The sequence below is a fragment of the Penicillium manginii genome (assembly GCF_028828005.1).
Source record: "Penicillium manginii strain IBT 31320 chromosome Unknown utg000004l:1.0-7231830.0:1.0-7236170.0, whole genome shotgun sequence".
Taxonomy (NCBI): Eukaryota; Fungi; Ascomycota; class Eurotiomycetes; order Eurotiales; family Aspergillaceae; genus Penicillium; species Penicillium manginii.
The window spans coordinates 1,804,289-1,825,916 of record NW_026643105.1 but is presented as its reverse complement, the minus strand read 5'-3'; the positions used below and the strand labels follow the sequence as shown (position 1 = coordinate 1,825,916).

At 47.2% G+C, this 21,628-nt stretch overlaps 8 protein-coding genes across 8 annotated transcripts; 5 read left to right on the top strand and 3 right to left on the bottom strand.

Moving 5' to 3' along the window:
• Positions 1-1,046: 1,046 nt before the first annotated feature.
• Positions 1,047-2,717, top strand: N7533_004386 (KilA-N domain-containing protein; the record flags this gene model as incomplete). Its single annotated transcript, XM_057101036.1, is given in 6 exon segments — positions 1,047-1,107; positions 1,258-1,466; positions 1,532-1,694; positions 1,753-1,820; positions 1,838-2,631; positions 2,693-2,717. The coding sequence occupies 6 exon segments, from the start codon at positions 1,047-1,049 to the stop codon at positions 2,715-2,717; spliced, it is 1,320 nt and encodes a 439-aa protein (XP_056960666.1).
• An 852-nt stretch (positions 2,718-3,569) lies between these two features.
• N7533_004385 (cleavage polyadenylation factor subunit CLP1) lies at positions 3,570-5,321 on the top strand (the record flags this gene model as incomplete). The annotated part of the gene is made up of 2 exons (XM_057101035.1): positions 3,570-3,707; positions 3,837-5,321. The coding sequence occupies 2 exons, from the start codon at positions 3,570-3,572 to the stop codon at positions 5,319-5,321; spliced, it is 1,623 nt and encodes a 540-aa protein (XP_056960665.1).
• Positions 5,322-6,009: 688 nt separating this feature from the next.
• Positions 6,010-6,553, top strand: N7533_004384 (cation efflux protein; the record flags this gene model as incomplete). The annotated part of the gene is made up of 4 exons (XM_057101034.1): positions 6,010-6,109; positions 6,188-6,213; positions 6,293-6,337; positions 6,407-6,553. 4 exons carry the CDS (start codon positions 6,010-6,012, stop codon positions 6,551-6,553), a joined length of 318 nt encoding a protein of 105 aa, XP_056960664.1.
• A 624-nt stretch (positions 6,554-7,177) lies between these two features.
• On the bottom strand, positions 7,178-9,651 carry N7533_004383 (Zn(II)2Cys6 transcription factor domain-containing protein; the record flags this gene model as incomplete). The annotated part of the gene is made up of 3 exons (XM_057101033.1): positions 7,178-8,249; positions 8,302-9,524; positions 9,577-9,651. The coding sequence occupies 3 exons, from the start codon at positions 9,649-9,651 to the stop codon at positions 7,178-7,180; spliced, it is 2,370 nt and encodes a 789-aa protein (XP_056960663.1).
• Positions 9,652-10,585: 934 nt separating this feature from the next.
• On the bottom strand, positions 10,586-11,645 carry N7533_004382 (uncharacterized protein; the record flags this gene model as incomplete). The annotated part of the gene is made up of 7 exons (XM_057101032.1): positions 10,586-10,654; positions 10,704-10,844; positions 10,917-11,092; positions 11,150-11,218; positions 11,274-11,327; positions 11,383-11,483; positions 11,539-11,645. 7 exons carry the CDS (start codon positions 11,643-11,645, stop codon positions 10,586-10,588), a joined length of 717 nt encoding a protein of 238 aa, XP_056960662.1.
• A 3,456-nt stretch (positions 11,646-15,101) lies between these two features.
• On the top strand, positions 15,102-16,259 carry N7533_004381 (zinc-dependent alcohol dehydrogenase; the record flags this gene model as incomplete). The annotated part of the gene is made up of 3 exons (XM_057101031.1): positions 15,102-15,752; positions 15,809-16,163; positions 16,213-16,259. The coding sequence occupies 3 exons, from the start codon at positions 15,102-15,104 to the stop codon at positions 16,257-16,259; spliced, it is 1,053 nt and encodes a 350-aa protein (XP_056960661.1).
• A 937-nt stretch (positions 16,260-17,196) lies between these two features.
• Positions 17,197-18,282, bottom strand: N7533_004380 (uncharacterized protein; the record flags this gene model as incomplete). Its single annotated transcript, XM_057101030.1, has 1 exon — positions 17,197-18,282. One exon carries the CDS (start codon positions 18,280-18,282, stop codon positions 17,197-17,199), a length of 1,086 nt encoding a protein of 361 aa, XP_056960660.1.
• A 1,024-nt stretch (positions 18,283-19,306) lies between these two features.
• N7533_004379 (tryptophan synthase beta subunit-like PLP-dependent enzyme) lies at positions 19,307-21,484 on the top strand (the record flags this gene model as incomplete). Its single annotated transcript, XM_057101029.1, has 3 exons — positions 19,307-19,442; positions 19,505-19,808; positions 19,903-21,484. The coding sequence occupies 3 exons, from the start codon at positions 19,307-19,309 to the stop codon at positions 21,482-21,484; spliced, it is 2,022 nt and encodes a 673-aa protein (XP_056960659.1).
• Between the last annotated feature and the right edge of the window lie 144 nt (positions 21,485-21,628).

The window sequence follows — 21,628 nt, the reverse complement described above, 5'->3', positions numbered from 1 at the left end:
GGGGACAATGATCAGGGAGGGGAAGAGAGAAGGAGAATCCAAAAAAAAAGGAAAGAAGAGGAGGCACTCGGTGTCTCCTGACGAGAGTCTCTGGTGGGGGTGGAAAGGCGGTGGCGGGGGCGAGGCTATTCGGATCGCCAGTGAGTTACCGTGCATGCGACGCGCAATGCGAGCTTATTTTGATTTTGCTGGTCATCTTGGGAATTGTGGATATGTGGTAAGTGAATGGAAGTTCTCTGTATATAAATAGTGTATTGGTTTCATATCTTCCAATTTCAAGTTCCAAAAGATACCCTCATTCAAAAGGTTTCTACCAACTAGGTAGTGAAGGTGGGCAAATACTGTATATGAGACAATAGTACTTAGTAAGTGTATGGAGTACGGAGTACGGAGTAGCTGTATGGATACACGTAGCCTTTAGTAAGGATACCGGAATGCAGGTAGCCTGGCTAACAGTCATACTAGTAGTTCTGTAGTATTATTCCTACACTTATGAGTACTACTAGTATACCTAGGTATTTATACTATATTTATATCCTAGCTACTCATCACAAATACACTCCAGGGCTGTACTAGTTATACTCCTAGTTAGTACACATCTACTTCGTACCCCAAGAATGTAGGTCACGGGGCCAACGCCTTCCCAACAGCTGTGTACAAATGTGACCGTAAGTTACTGGCATTGTCCAATAACATCCCATAAATACACATCCAATACACATTACCAGACCGGACCATCCCGGATGCGGACAAGTGCCATACGGTGTAGGGCCCCAATAATTCCATCCCGTCGCCTTTCTCCCCTGATCCTCTCGATTCTCACTTTTTTTGACTCTTTGTTACTTCTCAATCGGTCTCTTTTTGTCACTTGAGTCGTCTCGTTCCGGTTTCGCCCCGAGTGTGTGAATCTGATCTCGGTTGAAAATTCCGACCCGTGACTTCATCCGCCGACGCGCCTGCTACGTGGTCGCCGTTGGCGCATCTCATTTCCTTTTCGCATCCTACTAAGACATCTTGCCTGTCTCAACCCGTCGCTATTGCCCACCATGTCGCGATCTCTCCCCAAGAAGAACAACCCTCACATCCTGGTTAATGCCTCACCGACCTGTAAGTGTCACTTCACCCCATACGCGCGTAGTCGCGCAAACCGCGCATGCGCGCATTCAGTCACCCCCCCTCCCCTCCCCCGTCACCTCTCAAAACATACATCAAAATGACCATCGCTAATCCGAGTCATTTTGCGCCTCTTCTTTACAGACGAAGATCTCCTTTCGCGCCGTCGCCTTGGCAAGACCAATTTGTCTGTTAAGGCCGCTCAGATTGGTACTTCCAATGCGACCAAGCCCGAAAACCTGGGCCTCTTCGAATATGCCCACCTACGGGCGCCTTTGCCCAAGGACCTGAAGGGCTCTGAAATCTTCCCCTCACACAACGCTGCCCAGCACCCGGAGACATACTTCCTCATGGTAAGCTGCGCCTAGTCGTCTGATCCGAGAAACCTAGTCGCTAAATTAACCACCTGCCTTAATAGCGGAGAAGCAAGGACGGCTTCGTGAGCGCAACTGGCATGTTCAAGATTGCCTTCCCGTGGGCCAAGACCGAAGAAGAGAAGATTGAGCGAGAGTATCTCAAGTCGCGCGAATACACAAGCCAGGAAGAGGTTGCCGGCAATGTATGGATCTCACCTCTATTCGGTAAGTCATCTCTCAACGTGCGACGCGATGCCAACAGGCGCTAACCATACTTCTCTAGCCCTTGAGCTCTCCAGGGAATACAAAATGTACGACTGGGTTCGTGCCCTGTTGGATCCCACCGATATCGTGCAGAGTCCGTCTAGCGCGAAGAAGCACATCACCCCCCCCCACCTAAATTCGAACTCCCCGAGGAGGAGCCTACTCCTTCTCAACGCCGTAGCCGCCGTTCCGTCTCTCCCAGCAAGAGACCCTCATCCCCTCGCAAGTCTCGCCCAGGTCGCCCCACCAAGGATATCCTGAGCACCCCTTCGACCACCGCTGCCAACAATAGCCTTCAAGAGGCCCTGGATACCACCGTCTCCCTGGAGACTGATGAACAAAATGGCATCATCGAGACTGTGGAAGAGGTTGAGGTCGAGGTCAAGACGAGTGGATCGCCCGAGAAGAAGTCTCGTGGTCGCAAATCTAAGAAGGCCATCGCCGAGGCAGAGGCTGCAGCTGCAGATGAGGAGGAGCTGAAGGAGAAGGAAGAAAAGAAGTCCGAGAAGAAAAAGAAGGAGACCAAGGAGAAGGAGACCGAGGTGGAGGTTACTGCCTCTGCGGAGGTTGCCGACCAAGCCACTACAACTCAGACTACTCTTTCGCTTGATGTGCCGATCAGCCTGCCAGAGGTTCCATCGTCCGCCGAGACGCAAGAAATGATTGCCAAAGCCCAGGAGATGGTTGAGGAGGCTATCAAGAGCCAAGCAGGAGAGAGTGCCACAGGATCTGCAGTCGCTAAGGTGACAAAGAAGCGTAAGCCTGAGGAGGATGATGAGGAGACCGCCGCAGAGGCCGCCCAGCGAACAAAGAAGGCCAAGGTCCTGGAAGAAAAGCTCAAGCGTGAGCGCGTCCGCAATCGCGCACTCATTGGTGTCTCTGCAGCTTTTGCTCTTGCGTGAGTATAACCTTGCCTCTGTCGGAATTTTTCCAAGTTATCATGCTAACCAATTCTTCAGTGCTTCCATTCCTTACCTCTTCTAGATCCTTCGACCATATCGAAGCTGGAGTCGGCGAAACCGACAATTCATTCCTATTTGGATTGATTTGTTCATCTTTTGCACTAAAGATATACCTTGAAATTACCCTTGATACCGCCTCGCTATTGAATCTTCTGAATTGTTGCTTCGCTTCTTTACGCTCAACGCCAGAGTTCCATTCATTTGCGATCCCTGATCTCTGCTATCCCCTCCCCCTCCAACATTCCCCTTGTCGCTACGATAAATATATTCCTCCTCGCCTATTCTTCACTTTGCTGTGTACTTGCCTCAAACATCACCATTTCTAATACCTGTTTTTACACTCTTGCGCGAGACTTGATCGTCCACGCAGCCCCCCACTAAAGAGACCATGTTGAATCTATTCACTCCAAACCCCCCCTCTCCCAAATTTTCTTTTCCCTCCTTCTCTCTCTCTGATACCAAATATCCCAACACCTTCTTTGTTCAAGTTTTGTCTAGCTTTCTTGGACGTCATGGAGTCAAAGAATGGTTAGCCTACTGATAGCTTCCAAAGTTTTTTCCCCCCAAGAAGGCCAATACTAGAAAGTAGAACATTATTTCGATCAGGTGGCTAGAGTGGAATAGTATCAGTATGATCCAATCCAATAAACTTGAAAGAGATCTGTGTTCTCTATATATTCTCAACTAGGCACCTACCTAAGGTACTAAGAGTTCGCGTTGCAATCCACAGATGCAAACAGTCCAAACCATCGGAGCTTCAACGCCGCGGATCTTCTCCGCTCCGCAACACCGACACCTTCCAAGGTTCAAGATTCTCCCACCTGGGCAGTTCTCCATATTTCGCCTCATCTGAATCTTCAAAGCCGGTCGCAATATGTCTCTCCCGGGCCTGGAGCTCACTCAGCCCTCAGAGGAGAGGCACCATGCCACCGCCCCTCCCTCACAAATCAACCTACCTCCAGGTTCCGAATGGAGATTTGAAGTCGCATTTGGGCACAGCATTAAGGTCAAGGTACGCGCACGTCCCTTTCAATCGTCATATCATGTACCCTGAATCTCACAAGGCTGTGCGCCTCTTACGATCTGCTGGTCTTGTGATTGACTGCACCGAAGCTTGGAAGACTAATATGAGATATCGTAGCTTCTTACCGGCACGGCCGAGCTCTTCGGCACCGAACTCGCCGAATCGCAGACATACACCTTTTGCGGAACGAAATCCGCAATCTACACTTGGTACGGCTGTGAATTAGAAGTAAGCGCCGGCGAAACGAACACAGCGACCCTGGATGGGGTCACGCCAACAGCTGGCCACGGCGCCGGAGGATGTCAGAGTGAATACGTCGCAGAGGAAACACCCATGGTAGAATATGCGAATGCCCATTTTGCACTCGAGACGATGCGCGACGAGACTCAGGATTCTGGCAAGGACGGACCTCGAGTCCTATTACTGGGCCCCGAAAACGCAGGAAAGACTACCGTAGCTAAGATTCTGACTGCCTACGCCACGAAGGTCGGCCGACAGCCGATTGCAGTGAATCTGGACCCGAGCGAGGGCATGCTCAGCGTCCCAGGAACTCTCACAGCGGCAGCTTTCCGAACAATGCTAGATATCGAAGAGGGCTGGGGTAGCTCCCCAATGTCCGGACCTAGCTCGGTGCCAGTGAAGCTTCCTCTTGTCTACAGCTACCCCCACCCCAGTCCCCTCGACGCCGATGGATCTGTTTACCGACCGATTGTGTCGCGACTGGCTTTGTCTGTTACTGGACGCATGGCCGAGGATGAAGATTCCCGCGAGACGGGGATTATTGTCGACACACCAGGGATCCTGAGCTCTGGAAAGCCAGGCACCTTGGAAATCATCAACCACATCGTCACGGAATTTGCCATAACGACAATCATAGTTTTAGGATCAGAAAGACTCTACAGCGACATGGTGAAACAGTATGACAACAAACCGAGCTCAAGCGCCTCAGCAGACGCCTTTGACGAACGCATTTCAGTCGTGAAGCTATCCAAGTCAGGCGGTTGCGTTGACCGCGACGCCGCATTCCTCAAAACCACCCGCGAATACCAAATCAAGTCTTATTTCTTCGGCACATCCGTCATTTCCCCTTCTCCAAATACAGTCACACTATCGCCCCATACGTCGCAATTAGACTTTGCCGCTCTCTCGGTCTACAATTACACTGTGACTTCGGCAGATGACGAAGAAGAAGATGAATATGATCCTTCCCAACTCAGCATGGGCGACTCCTTCGGCGCTGGCGATAATTATAATCCAGCAGAATCTGACCGCGCAACTCCTCTCCCCGGCATCGTCGGCCTCTCGGTCGATCCTGCATCCACCTCGAATCACACCGGTTCTAGCAGTATTCCCCTGAAAAAGGCTCTCCCACCAGCTCCCCAAGCATTGGCCAACACGCTGCTGGCAATAACGCACGCACCAACAACCGCCACACCCGCTCAAGTTCGCGATGCAAGCATTATCGGCTTCCTCTATGTCGCCAGCGTTGAACCGGAAAAGGGCAAGATTCACGTCCTCGCCCCTGTTGGCGGACGAGTACCACAACGAGCCATGATATGGGCCAAGCGTTGGCCCGATGAAGTGATCGGGTTGGTAAATTGATACCACCCGGCCCAGTATATTTAAAATCTTTCACACTTTGCATACCCTGATCTTGATCGTTCTGACAAGGTCCGAGGACTGGCGTTTGGGGACTGTTTTTTCGAACCTTATCATTTATGGTAAAGTATATAAATAAAACATTTTTCGCTTGTCTTCTGATGATATCCTTTTCCAGCCTTTTCCACCTCGCAAGACTCGGGAAATAAGGCTTTCTTGATATGTAACTCCCAAGAAAATAGCAGACTGTGCCCAGGTGTGAAGTACTCCAGCAACGCACCCGTAGATATTATGTGACTACCTAGGTGCTGTGGGAATATAGCTCGAGGCTTGGTAGGCCATCTATAGTAGTAATCAGTTCTACCTATCTATTTTGTCTACCTAGCTGCTCAGTGGTAGGATTCCTCACCGGCCATCAAAATTTTAGAGATGCACCACCAGTTTCCGAACGATTAGATATCTTGCCTACTACTACTAGTACTACATGGCAGCCTTAGAACGAACGCGGTTGGACCGTGGACTCGGAATTGTATGTGTCGGAATTGTATGTGCCTTAATGCCTGAAAGAAGTCGATAGGCTCGCCACCTTCCATCGTCTGGTTTATCTTCCGATGACAATAATAATCTTGAAAACTACACGAAAGGGAATCTCTGACTATTAAGAAGGGAGGATACCGCAAGCTAACCTAAGATGGCGCCTAAGATTACCCGCATCCAGCGGCTAAGTGCTGTCATCGGGATTTCTTTCTGCTTCTTTGTTGCTGAATTATCGGTTCAGTTCTTCTTGCGACGTCATTGAAATTAGGAATATGCCAGGATCTGATATAAATGGATTTATCGCACAGTCGGCTTCTATACCTATTCTCTAGCGCTGGTTGCAGATGCCTTCCACTACGTATGTTCATGCTTGAATCATCCCCCGAGGTCCCAGTATACTCACCAGTGTTTGCCCATCGTTTTCTCACCTGCTATAGCTAAACGATCTTGTCGGGTTTATCGTCGCCCTCTCGGCCGCTCTTGTGAGAAATGACGAGCGCCGTGACTAATTTGCAATATAGAATCATATACTGACTGAAAATAGTTCGCAGAAAAGCGTTCACCCCCCCAAAGCGCTCACTTTCGGCTGGCAGCGAGTGCAGCTGCTGGGTGCGTTCTTCAACGGAGTTCTCCTGTTCGGATTAGGCATTAGTGTCTTTTTGCAATCGATTGAGCGTTTCATTTCGTTGCAAGGTTAGTTATGACAATTGAGCAGCTCGGCCCTGGCTTACATCCTAGCAGAGGTGCAAAATTCGAAGCTGGTCCTGATAATGGGATCGGTTGGCTTCGGTCTCAATGTCATAAGTGTACTGTTTTTTCATGGTAATATAATGTCTTTTCAGGTTGCTATTTGCTCTCCGTTGATACTAATGGCATGGTAGATCATGACCACGACCACGACCACGACCACGACCATGGTAATGAGCACGAGCAGGACGGTGTATCTGGCCTTGATTCCAGCAGTCATGATTATTCAGAGGAAGCCTCACACATGCGTGACTCCGCAACTGTGGATCTAGTAGAACAGAAGGTTTGTGCAATTTCTGGAATATTGACTTAACAGGAAAGAGTATCTCGAGGGAAACAAGGGACGCCCAAGGAATCGGTAAGAGGTAACTGAGCCCTGAGGAACTACATCAGTGCAAAGTTGGATGTGGAAATTTATGCGTAGACCTTACTTGTTGCCTGTGAAATTGAATTCCGGGATCGATATGGTGATTATATACGAAATCTCAACGAAATTCATCGCTTTTGTGCGTGTTTCTTTCAAAAAATGGTAGTTTACAGAGATGAAATAGTAAGAACCATAGCATGGCGTTCCTTCAGGCCATTTGTGCCACTTTCACACTCAAAGACCTTGACAAATTTCTGGCGACCATAAAAGCCATGTCGGACTTCCTTCCGAGATATTGAAGCGCACAAATACAAAACTCGCAATTTTGTTTGAACGAATTCGCTAACCCACTATGTTCCCCCGGCAGATTGAGACTCTCAATAGAGATGTGAGCCGATTTGGCAAAGGAGTGGATCAAAACCACGGTCCAAGGCTCGACCAGAAATGCCACTTCATTGAGCGAATCGTGGAAGTTGGCATACATAGAGGGATTTTGACCCTGAAGCGAAGCACGGGCAAGGCTGCCAACCGCAAAGGCATGCTCTGTTCTTAACGTTGAGACGAAATTCGTAGCTTTGCGGGCTACCCGCTCATGCTCTGAGCCAAGTCTTCCCTTATCAATGCCCTCGATCGTATCTGCCAATAGCATGATTGAAAGATGCCAGTGGCCGTCGAGTATGACGTACCATGACTGTATGCGCGATGGTAGAAGCTCATGGTTCTCGACACAGTCGAGCATGAACCTTTGATATGAGTAATTCCAATGCTGATAGACTAGAAGAGTCTTTTGAACAATTTCTTCGAGCTTATCAGAGCTAGCACCTCTATAAACAAGAGTTTGAAGCTGCGTGACTCGACGATACAGTAGAACCTTGACGGGGGTTGCTTCTGAAAGAACCGCTGCAGCCTCTTCATAGGAGCATGGCCATCTTACATGAATTTGACCAAGATCATCACGTTCGGCAGAGGGCTGAAGGAAAAAGTCGTCCCATACATCCTTTTTCATGCGAGTGCTATTTTGCGAAATGCTGCCGCGTTGAAGCTGGTCCTTGACCTCGGAAACCGCAGGAGAGCCTGAGGAAATTTGACTATCCTCATCCGACACAACAAGAGGACGCTGGTACATCGCTGCACTGAGCGTGTCAAACATAATTCCAAGCCAGAATAGAAGACCAAGCGTGCTCCTGTGCTCCTGGCTAGCTAGTATAGGATCAAGCTGTCTTGGCTCCGAAGCATTCAAAGATTCTGGATCATCGGCAAATGTTGACCCAATTGACCCCCTCCGGAGCTCTGTTATTTTAGGGGGGAGTTTCCCGACTAAGCCGCACGAACTTGTGGCGAAATGTATAAAGCTGGCGATTGGCGGCTTCTAGAAATGTTGGTGCACCGTCGTTTTCTAGGAGCTGGCCTAAGCCTATGTCCTGTGAATGATCCAGCGGGCTTTGCGTCAAAGAAAATATAATGTTGGCAAATATGACTCGGAATGAAGGAATTCTCGTCGAATGCTCAAGGGCATGTCTTGCTTCGTTCCAAACATACTCTCTGATGGAACGTTCGTCACGGGAGATAGGCTCTGGGACAGAAAGCCCTGTACCCTTCGCTGCATGTTGGGTCCACTGAGATGCGAATGCAATAATGGCAAGATGTAGAACACGAGCTGCGGTTCTATCTTCTTCTCCACTCAACGCTCGACCTCTTATTGACGAAGATACACGATCAAGCTGACATACTCGAATGCACATCCTGTTCGACCAATTAGGACCCCACTCCTTCCTTTCTCCGGTTGGGAGAATTGTGCTGATCGAGTCGCTGTAGGGACAGTTGTGCTCTGTCAACCAGCATGATAACGCATTTTCCATACTATCATGATATATGCGAATCAAATTGCGTGTCATTGTAGAGCGGGCGTATTGGTTTGCTGTCTGTTCAGAAGAGATGCAAAAGCTAGATGGGATTTCTTGATTGGATCTTCGGTTGACGCCGGGAGCTGACGAATATTTGAGACCAATCTGTTTGCACGATGAGGCCGTGGACGAAAAAGAAAGAGGACTGCTTTCATATTGAGACTCTTGCTCATAGTCAAACTGATCGACAAGCGCATTTGCTAAGGGGTCATAGAAGTCCGTCTGAGTTTCAACGCTGGTGAACTCCTCTTGGGAAACCCGGCTCGCAATGTCAGTTTGCCAGTTGACTGGGATGTCTAATCCCCAGGGAAACAAGTCAGACTGATCGAGACTCGAGCTTGTGCCTTCTGATCCATCAAAATTAGCTCCTTGTACAGGCGATGGAAAGGCAAAAGCAAATTTTGAGATATCGCCTGGGGTAAGTGTGTCGTCGAGGTCAATTGGGTGCCATTGAAAATCGCGGGGGAGTTCATATAAATTTTCGTTTCCAGGAATATTATCACTCGAATGCTTATTCATAGCTTGAGTCTTCCCTTTACGGCGAGTTCCGAGAGAGTCCACACGCTTCGAGGATACCCAGTCGAAAGTGCACTCCTTCTTCCATCGCTTACAGTTGGAGCAGAGACTGAACCCGCTGTCTTTTCGGTTTTTCTGCGTCCTGATGTTAGACCAGACTGCTGATATCATAGATTTGCTCACAAACCGGTGCATCGCAACGCCGTTTTCCTTTGCGACAGGGGTCGCAGCTATGTAGCTGGCGTCGGCGTGTGTCCTCCATTGTGGAGGGAGAATATGGAGGCCGTTATTTCAGTCGCTTAGAATAGGAGTGTCTGAGCGATGGTCTATGTTATTTGTATATGCATGTAGAGTCGGACAGATGCAGAGCTCGACGTCCCTTCCCCTGGCCGTGCGACATCAAGATCTGTGGGGAATCATCATTGTCGAGTTTGCGGGGTTGCTGCGGGGCGAGCGTCTGGGGCACCTCCTTCGGGCCAAAGGAACCCGTTCGAACGCCCTCATTCGTCACTCGTTACGAAAATGGAAAGAGACCCAATGGTAAAATTTTCTGACTTGATTCTTGAAATATTAGCTTTGCAGAGGATAGATCCGTTCGTGACATTCCTCGGTGAACCCGATAGATCGGCAGATCGACAAAAATGACCTCCTTGGTAGGATTGTCCAAGCGGCAATGACTAGTGGAGACAAAATCCTACTTTCTAGAGCCATGAACGGACTGTCTGAGTCTTTCACACCGGGGCGAAAATTTAATGGCATCATTTGAAATTTGAAATTTTTTTTTCTATTTGTTCACCGTGACTGGAGATTATCTTGCAGAATTGAAATACTAAGTATGCCTATATCTATAGTTAACTACAATGTACTCGGAGTACAATATTTGGAACACAAAGCATCAAAGACTTACACCCTCATAGCGAAAAATGAAAAATAACGGAGAAAACTTGAAGTAATATCAATGTGGCTTTAATTCTCTATCTATAATCAACATGTATAGACGGTAAGAGAAATTGAGAACAGGGTGGTGCGGCGAAGTAGTCTCATAAATATTACAGACTGCCTATCAGACTGGCTAAATAATTAAAAAAATGCATGTAATACCAGCTACTAATAGCAAAAAACTCGTAAAGATTTGCCATTTCGACCAAGGAGCTTTTAGAAGCGAAATTCGGTGATGCTGATAGCGACGATACACTTCAAGAGCTGCCATAATCACCAACAGCAGCAGGATCCTCGATATCGCATCTGTCATTGCCCCTTGAAAGCTATTAGAATAGGGTCTAATCTGGGAGAACGCGACTTTGGGAAAAATACTGACTTCTTTTTACAAGTTTCCCATAACGTTCCCAGGTCGCCAACAGGCAAGTGGAAGGGAAAGTCCAAGGCCTCAAAAAGCTGAACGATAAGCAGATAAAATCCAAGAAGACTAGCCACAAAAAGCGAAGCTCCAGCGCCCTGTAAATATTCAATGTTTTAGCGAATGTGCACTCTACCAAAAAAGAGACTTAGACATGAACATTTACTTACCTTAACACAACGGTCGCCGACGGCAGCGTCGCCATCAGCCAGTCTCCAGTAAGCAGAAGAGAGGAGAAGGAAGACCACAAGAAGAGACAGGAATATCAGGGTGTAAACGACATTCGTGCGTGTCGCGCAGATCATGAAGATTAACATGAGAACTGCCATGGTGATGAATAGAAAGGCTGAATTGATCTGTGAGAAACTCTTGATATGGCCTCCAATTGATAATCCGCACTAACCATACGTAGTCATAAACCCAGGGCTTGAGAGCCCAGCAACTGTATCAGAAGCCGACGGTGAATAAGGTGCTTTGAATATGTGAGAAATTTGCGCGTGAGTATGTAAAATCATTAAAAGGCTAACCTGCGGCATTGAAAGATGGAATCATAGAGGCTGCAAATGCAAACCAAAATCCCCCTGTCGAATAATATTAGCGAAGTGGGGTATCGGGCGTAGAAAATTGGATTCTCACCGATAGTACCAAATACAACACATGGGAAGGTGTTTCCTAAAACGAACTCAAGGATGCTCGTTATGAGCAGCAAAAGTCCTCCCAGGAACACGATGGGCCCGCTTTTTTGTTAGTTAGATATTTTGTCATATGTAGTATCAAAGCTTGCACTCTTACATAAACGCAATTCCATTTCCGCTAGCTCCCCTCCAAGCCATTAGGCAGCACGAAAGCGGAGTTGTGGTGATAACGAAACCCCCCAATGCTCTGAGATATATCTTCATGTTATAAAAGACATCATAATAGTAAAGGGATGGAGTAGAGGGCTCACAATGGTGTTGGATTTCCGACCTGCTTGGCAAATTTGGGTTGTTGGCGAGTCATTGGTGTCAGATAAAGCCTCTCAAATTGCTCAGCTGACAAAGTCACTGACGTAGGGACTGTTGAAAGAGCATGCGTTTTATTTTCTTCAACTTGAGATGATACTTTCGTATCTCCATTGTCGATGTGGTTGTTGTTCATATTGAATATTTGGGCTACTCCTGGGATGAAAATGTCAAAGGCAAACGAAAATTAACAAACGAGGACGGGATAATGAAATCCTCTGATTGATAGGCTTTTAAACAGTGATGGGTGAGCAATCCCTTTAATAGAATTTTCACTAAACATGTTTCGCCTCAAAATAAACTGGGAGCGGTAAAAAGGAAGCAAGATTGGGTTCAAGTTGGCTTCGGCCCAAGTCCTCATTGCCAAAATTTTCGGGGTTACGGAGAAACGGAGGGGTAGCTACATGCTACTAGCCACGGATTAAATTTCAACGAATGGTTCTAGTTTGACTGGAGGGAGAAACTTAGAAATTTTAGTTTACTTCATGAAAGATTTATCGGCTAGTTAAGTTTATCCAATTAAAATATGATCAGCAATCCCACTTCTATACCCCTGAATGTGTAAAACTTCTAGGCTGATGTTGAAATCCCTCCTTCCCCAAGCCCTCCAGCTTCTTATTTTCAAGCCGAAGAAAAAGCCCCGGAGCAAGATTGAGCCGAACGCAGTCCCGAGGAATACGAACTCCGGGAGACGAATTGTATTGGCTGCGATAAAAGACAGCGAGTGAGCAAGATTGCTCGCGCCTGATGTTTGATATTATGACAGGCAAGAATTGCGATTCGATTCAAAGACAAAGACAAGGAATCGACAAACGGACCAAATTTAAGGAATTGCTGATGTGAGGTAAATCCCTGAGAAACGACTGAACTCTGGAATCCTGTGCAATATGAGAGATATTGCCGTGGGCTGATCGGCCGGTGCTCATAGCTACGTGGCGGATAGGATAAGAGGAGAAAAGTAGAACACTAGAAAATACGTGGGTACCGAGTCCAGAACTTTCAAAGGTGGGTACTAGTATGTAAGTGATGGAAAGTAGAGGATATCCTTTTCGCCTTTTTTTCTGGAGGATATTGAACAGATCGAAGGACCGGCAGGTGAAGGGTAAATTCAATCGAAGAGCCCGTGTTAGAGGCTTGGAATCTTGGAAGACAAAGGACCAGGGTCAAATTTTTGAAATCAAGGGACAGGGCACCACGAAAGAAGTTATCCAGTGTAAATGGAGGGATGAAACATATTTAAAACGGATTCAGATTTGATTGATGATTGATTGAGTGCTCAACTTGAAGGGGCCGAACCAGTTCGGCACCAATCATGGAGCTTAATTTCAAAATCTTAATCACTTATCTCAAAATATGAAGCCTTGTATAATTGAAAGCCAGACCAGCTCGATCTCCAGAAACTGATGATTTCGCTGCCAAGACTCCGGACTCGTAAAGTTCAGGGGATGCGGAGGTACTGGTGCTATGCGGAGCCGCACTGCCGGACGGCCCCGCAATTTCCGGGGTGCTGATTTGAGCCTAATGAAAGGAAAATAATGCGGGTATAGAGCCTGAGATTGCGTTTGTTCTTTGCAATCAGCTAATATAACAGGAAACGCCTGTCGATAGAGTTTTCGGTAATGATTTGGAGCCATCAGAAGATACTATATACTACTAATTGCACTGCGCATGAACGGGAACATGAAAGGGATCGTGTGCAGTGCATATTTATCAGAGGTTTTCCAACTCCACTGGCGATTCTTCTCACTCAGGCTTAGTGCAACCTTCTCCAAAATCGAAAAATCAAACATACTTCTCCCTGCCAATTTGTCACACGAATGAGTTCTGAAGAGACGATACGCCGCCGGAAAAAGGCAAGGAGATCATGTTTAAAGTGTCAGAAATCACATAAAACATGTGGTATGGTTGATCATATTGTTGCTCTAAGATTATTGTCATAACAAACGGAAATAGGAAATGAGAGGCCATGCAAGCAATGCACCAGGCGTGGAATACCTCTCAGCTGTGTTGATGGTAGTCACAAGCTTCCTAAGTACCTGTCTGGTTCATCAATCAAAACCATTACTGGGCAACTCTATCCGACTCCTCCACATCACCAGGTGACTCGAGCCCAGCAGAATTTTGATATAGATATGACAAGTCAGTATGTGCTCAGCAGAAATGTTCCTTGTCCTATTATATGCTAATATTGGCTAGAGACCAATACTATAGCCATTACGAACCGACCTGGAAAGAAGAACTTCACGAAAATAGCAGACACTCGCTGGAAATTGACCATGTGGAGTTTGTGGACCCTCAATTGCTTCACAACAGCTTTCCATATACAGAGTTAGGTAGCTCTGGGAAGTTAGAAGCCCCGCTGGACAAAATGGATGATGCAGCATATTTTACCAGGAGACAACAATATTCCCCAGTAGTCAACAGTCATACTCAGAAGGGGCTTGCTGAACAAGAAATCCCAAATTCTGCTCCCGGGAAGATTTTCAGTGATAATTGGAACATATCATCTACGGTGGTAGGGATTTCCGCTTCAAATTTCGACAGAGGTGATTACGGAGACAGCTCTGGTGATAGAGACCACAGTACTACGAACTTCGGGTTCGCCATTAAAAGTGGCTGGTCGAGTACATTTCTTCATCTAGAGGAGACTGAAAATCTGAATGGCGGTGATATCGAATGGTAAATAGAAATCTCTAAGAAAAAATATAAACTCTAATGCGTTCCAAATGTTTCTCAAAAAAATAAATTCCTAAAACAAGAGCCTCCCAACCTTGAGTGGCTCACTTCGCGTAGGTCGAAAATCAATGCCATAATCTTAGTTGTTTTGATTATTACCCCTAAGCATATGGACATCAAAGCTGGAGCTAGCGGCTGCGATTCCCAAAAGGTCCTCTTGCCCGATAGGATGCGAAAATAATAAGTTGTGGAGTTGTGGGGGTCGAACTTGGACGTTCGTTGGTGGTTCATGCGGAGCCGCACGGGGCCCGTGCACCCAAACCCCGCAAAACCTTCCCGCGTGGGCTTTGATGTGCAAACATCCGGCGAAGCTCCGAAAGGAATCATTTGCAAATGCGTCTTGTCAACTTGAGACTGTGCCAAGTATACAGTGTCTTATTACAGGCTCCGCTTACCCGGCTTCATTCGCCGAAATTACAGATGATGCACGCAAGGTGGCCCAAGGCCGATGTTCATTTTCCCCGATCTCCGATGATCTTTTCGGCACTATGAGCCAACTATTTAAGTATTGCTTTCACGCTGCGCTGAGGACACAAAAATTTCATTTGATCAAAGATTAATCCATCAATTCGATTCCAACATACTTTTTCTCTCAATTCATACAACCAACCTATCATCATGTCCGTACCCGAAATGCAATGGGCGCAAGTGGCCGAGAAGATCGGAGGTCCACTGGTATACAAGCAGATTCCAGTTCCAAAACCTGCCCCAGATCAGATTCTTGTGAAGATCCGCTATTCTGGCGTTTGCCATACCGATTTGCATGCCATGATGGGCCATTGGCCGATTCCGGTCAAAATGCCTTTGGTTGGAGGGCACGAAGGCGCTGGAGTGGTTGTGGCCAAGGGTTCTTTGGTCGAAGGATTTGAAATTGGTGACCATGCTGGTATAAAGTGGCTGAATGGATCGTGCAACGAATGTGAATTCTGCCGTCAATCAGACGACCCACTGTGTGCTCATGCACAGCTTTCTGGGTATACCGTGGATGGGACTTTCCAGCAGTATGCTGTTGGTAAGGCTACTCATGCTTCAAAGATCCCTAATGGTGTCCCACTAGATGCAGCTGCGCCGGTTCTCTGTGCTGGTATCACCGTTTACAAGGGCCTGAAGGAATCCGGAGTGCGTCCCGGTCAGACGGTTGCAATTGTTGGAGCTGGAGGTGGCCTTGGGTCCCTTGCTCAGCAGTATGCCAAGGCTATGGGAATTAGAGTGGTTGCTGTAGATGGAGGTGATGAAAAGAAAGCCATGTGTGAGCAGCTAGGTACTGAGGTAATACAATGACCGGTAATTTGACAAAAGAACGGATTGATGCTAATTGACATTAGACTTATGTTGACTTTACAAAGTCTAAGGACCTTGTTGCCGATGTAAAGGCTGCAACCCCCGATGGCCTCGGAGCTCATGCAGTTATCCTCTTGGCAGTCTCCGAGAAGCCCTTCCAACAGGCTACCGAATATGTCCGCTCCCGTGGAACGATCATCGCTATAGGATTGCCACCAGATGCATACCTGAAGGCCCCAGTTATAAACACCGTGGTTCGCATGATCACTATCAAAGGAAGCTATGTTGGTAATAAGCAAGATGGTGTGGAAGCTCTCGACTTCTTTGCGCGAGGCTTGATCAAAGCCCCATTCAAACTGGCCCCTCTCAAGGACCTCCCGAAGATTTTCGAGCTGATGGGTATGTGTTTTCGATCTTTATACTGAGTATGAGTGTTAATGATTAGTAGAACAAGGAAAGATTGCCGGTCGGTATGTTCTCGAAATGCCAGAGTAAGATGAGGACATAGTATTTCTTTGCCTAGGCAAAATGTGTGATGCGGTCACGGTTCATTGGGAGTGTCGGTTAGGGGAAGGGGCTCTGTTTGGTTTTTTCCACTCCTTTTAGGAATTTCCATATCAAGTTGGAACGTAAGAAATCTCACTTTATTTTCATAATTAATTGTCCGGGTGCAAGAGCTCTGCAGCTTTCCAGTTCTAGTCCTTTAGAATAAAAACTATGCAACACCCGAGTTCCAACCTTATGCCTACTGGCAGGTGCCTTCAACCTTGGAACTTCCAAGGCTCACATCATCCAAGTCACTGGGCATCTCAATCAACTTCGAAGTATAAAATATAGAGTGATTGAAGAAATCTCACTTTATCCCGCGCATTTTGGCGAAATGATCCTGGACCTTGGAAAATTACAGAAACCTCGAAGCGTGCAACCTTACATACTACTATTAGTACTATAGTTATGATCATCCCTCCAAGTTTGTCTCAGAATTCACATCATGATCCCTCATTATTCCTCCGCCTACCTAGGTACCCTAGTAGCTGTCCTCCGTCTCAAATCTACGCCCTTGAGACATTTCGGCAAAATGTGGCATTAGCCCTTCTACTTCATTTTCTTTCATTAAACATCAAAAACCAACAATTTGTTAAAAATCCATATCACAGCTCTATCGGGGATTGAGCACCCTTCGAGATTTCTTCAGGCGCCCATCGTCTTCAACACAGTCTTTCCATGTCTTTCTCGATGACCAGCAAGGACTGCAATAAATGGATACCTCAGCTTCTGAGCCTCTCGGTGCCAATCCAACCCTATAATTTCAGTCATCACTTGAATAGCCGTCCAGAAAAAGGGTTGACTTACTCGCAAATAAAGGCAGTGGGGTCCGGGCATGCAGAAAACTCCCTGTGAGCTAAGTATCAGCATTCATGTCACCTCTGACTTATTCACGAGGACGGAGTTCATACTTGATCAACTCTGCATCCTGCAGAACAGCACAGTTCTGATACAGACGCCGCGCAAGAAAGGAATCTACGCGAGGAATCTCTTGACACATGATGTATAGCTTTGCAGAAACACCCTCAGCAGGGGACTTCGAGGATAATTTTGTCCCAATCTCGTAAAGGAGAAGACAGTATTTGGGCCCTTTCCCTGGCTGTGAGTCTTCAGGTCCTACCAGAGAGCCCCAGAGGCTTTTGCACGTGTCCCTAAATGCCTCTGGTAGAGATATTGTGTCGTTCAAGCTCAGATGGGGCTCAATATCGCTGAAGTCGTTGGTCCCAGAGAAAATCCGCCGAGCATAAATTTTCACCCGGGCTTCCGGGAACTTGGTCGCGTCCACCGATAGCATTCTGGGCTGCAGGATATCTGGGTAACTATTGAAATGATTTTCAATATTGGTCCAGTTTTGAATAATTCCCGAAAATATCGTAGGACTATTGTCCACACACGATGCGAGCATATATCGTACACCTTGAACAAGTTCCGGCGTCTTTTGACAACTCGGAAACAACCAGTACATTTTGGCGAATGACACCGAATCGACAAGATCAAACCCGACAAAAACCGCTGATGGCGAGCATTTCTTACACGGCTCCGAATGAGTCTTCTGCTCATACACCATCATTCTTTCAGTGATATGGGACCATAGCTTTGGGAAGGCACGCAAAACGAGCTCGCCTTTAGGGGATTGAGACACACGATCAAGGATTGTAATAACCTCAATGGCACTCTTAAAGCCAGCCATCCTGGATACTTCGAGATCAAAAGGAATCACATCCGTCACGTAGCGAACGATTGGCTTTCCACCTTGAAGTTTGCTTTTCCAGCAACAACTGACCTCGAAAGGGGTGTGGTCGTTGGTGAGTGATGAGGGATATTTCATAACAGCGAGACCCGTGTCTGGATTATATGAGGGACCAGGCCCCAGCCAGCGGGTAACATGGTTGCTGAAAAACTCCAAATGGCGGTTCTTGTCTTCTTTCGTATAGCAGCCATGAAAGACTAACGTGTCCCTCAGGTAGGGCATGAGGATATCGTTCCAGCTCTCGGGATAAGTTGGCCCAGAATCGGACCCATTGGAGGGTGCTATCTATGGTTTAATTAGCCTTCATATTCTATGAGTGTGAATCACGTACAAAGTGACCAAGATCGGGCTCCATAAGTCCCACCGCGGTAGAAAGAGTGTCTATAGCTCCCATTGTAGCAGCGGTCGTTTCAATGCGGCAGTGAAAGACTTCTCACCCCGAGAACTTAAGAGCATTCTATTAAACTGAGGGGTAGTACTTTATCACTCGCACTGGATGATTTATAGTCGCCCCAATCTCCTTAAAATTTTATTTGGTAAATCGGGTCAATTCGGAACATCCGTATTGTAACATGTCAATACTAAATAACCCCTGAAGCGATGCAACGCTCTCAACGGCGATATTCTGGATAGCTCTTCAATCAATCATGTTAATTGGTCACCTCGGGACTAGTCAGTACGAATACCCTGCGATACGACACATTTGGCAATCAAGTAAAATGCGTCATGCGGTAGAGAAATTGGTTCAGACTTTCGTAGGATCAAATCCTGGCTACAAGGTCAATCGATCACGGCCCACTTAGCTAAGGAAGGGGGAGCGGTCACTTTGGCTGTTCATTGCAGGATCATGACAGTCCGTTACGTATTTGAAAGCCCCGTCAATTTTGGAATCCTTGAAGATAATATTAGCAAATCTGCTGACAGGCAAACATCTTCGTTGTTCCCTAGCTTACTTGGCGTTTCCTGTCAACGGGCCGTGTCAACCTTGGAAAGCGGGGCAAGGCTATGATTCCGTGAGGCTAGTTAATCAATTTCCAACGCAGGCAAGGTTGGGCTGAATACTAGTCCCAGTTGGCCTTAAGCGATACCTTGAATTGAGAAGCGTGACGGGAGAAAAACAACTTCAAGTGATGTGGCCGGAATGTTGGAAAACATACTACCAAGGTAGGATCTGATCGTTCAAGTTTTAAGGTTTCTAAGGCTGTCCACGGCCCTCTCTTCATCATTCTGGACTCGCAAATATAGAATGGAGAATATTCGGCGGGCTTTCTCCATAGCTAAAAAGGAGACTCGGGCGGCCGGGATCGCTTTCACAATGGCGAACTACCCCGTCATAAGCGAGGGCATTGATGTTCTCCTGGGAATGCAATTAGGAGGGATTGGTAAGTGAGCGGTCTCACGAGACCCGTTCATCTACCCACTGCTTACTGTAACGAATATCCAGATATTATCGAGCTGGGTATTCCATTCAGCGATCCGGTTGGTGATGGCCCTATAATCCAAGACGCACACGCTGTCGCCTTGCGAAATGGTACTTCTGTCTCCACAGTTTTAGAAGTAGTTCAGACCGCTCGAACTCGAGGATTGCACATTCCAATTGTGCTTATGGGCTACTGCACTCCTGTCATACACTATGGGGCACCAAAATTCATTTTGGAGGCAGCACGGGCAGGAGTTGATGGGTTTCTGATTGCCGACCTTCCTTGCAAGGAATCTGTGGGATTTCGTGAGTTATGTGTGAAAGCTGGGTAGGTATTCTGATCTGATGAGCCTCTGGAACCGGAAATTTACCAAAGGAGAAACCTCCAGGGCTACCTTACTTCACAGCTGATCATGTGGCAGATTATCGTACATTCCGGTCATAGCACCCAATATGTCAGACTCAGGCCTTCAAATGGCTTGTGAAACTGCTGATTCTTATCTTTACGGGATCTCGAGAATGGGTGTGACTGGTCCCAATGGAGAAAGAAACAGCGCCGAGCTTTGTCAGTTCATACAGCGATTGCGAAAGTTCTCCAAAGATACTCCGCTTGCCCTAGGACTCGGAGTTAGCACAAGAGACGATTTTCTAACAATGCAAGATCTTGCTGAAGGGGTGGTGTTTGGCTCCCAAGTCATTGCTGTTCTCGGTCAGGCACCGCCAGGTCAACGAGCACAGCGGATCCAAGAATTTTGTTCCCACCTCACTGGCCGACTCTGTGTTAAGGCAGTTTTCGAGAGGATACCACCTGAGCCAAGGGCAAATGTTCCTCTTCTAGCGGGTCATTCCACAGCCAGAAACACTGTTCTTCCAAGTACGTTTGACGATTACGGGGGGCAATACATCCCAGAATTGCTCATGGACTGCCTAATGGACCTAGAACAAATCTTTGTGGATTCTTACAAGGATACTGGGTTTTGGACAAAATATTGGGCTCACTTCCCACGAGGCCAAAGTCCAACTTCTCTTCAAATGGCGAGTAATCTTACGCGGAAACATGGCGGTGCAAGCATCTGGCTTAAACGAGAAAACCTCAAACACACAGGAAGCCACAAAGTACATAATAGCCTTGGCCAAGTTTTACTGGCAAAGATGCTTGGGAAGACTCATGTTCTGGCCGAATCCGCGTCAGGAAATCATGGTGTCGTGACAGCAGCTCTGTGTGGTCAGTTCGACATGGAATGTGTTGTCTACATGGGTGCTCGGGATTATCGCCAGCAAAAGAAAAAGGTGTCGGAAATGAAGCTCTTGGGGGCCACCGTAGTGTGTGTGGGCTCTGATTCAGAAACAGTCAAGGATGCCATCAATGAAGCATTACGGGCGTGGATTGGTAAATTACCAACGACTCACTATGTTATTGGTTCTGCAATCGGACCACATCCTTTCCCACTCATTGTTCGCTCTTTCCAGTCCCTGGTGGGAGAGGAGGCAAGAGCACAAATAATAGAGGCTACATCCCATCCTCCAGATGTGGTGGTTTCGAGCGTGGACAACGCGGTTGGCTTCTTTCATCCCTTCTCCAAAGACGCTAGCATCAATCTTGTAGCCGTCGAGCCTGAAGGTTGTTTGTCGGGCACTACAGGAGATGCTTCTTCGGTGACCCGAGGCATCTACCATGGAGCGCGGACATATGTACATCAAGACGACAATGGCCAAATTCTACCGTGGCAATCAATGCCAGGGCGACTTGCCTACCCGGCTCTCGGGCCTGAGCTGAGTAGCTGGAAGGATAGCGGCAGAGTACAGTTCATGGCTTGCACTGATACGGATAAAATGCTTGGTCTGCAGGAACTTGTAGAGACAGAGGGGATCCATCTTGAAGCAGAGTATGGCTATGCAGTACATGCTGCGATAGAGCTTGCCAGGACTATGGAAAGCGGGACCAATATTTTGTTGTGTGCGACGGAAAAAGACGCCAACATGGATTTTGAACTGACACTGTGATGAACTATTGTAAGCGAGACGGTTTAACAGCTGCAAGTGATATACTGCTAGTATTAGGGTCGTTTTTATAGGGAGCTGTGAATATTTGATATATGACAGTACCAAAGTGAATTGATTGAGGTCTTGAGATTTAAAAACCAGTGA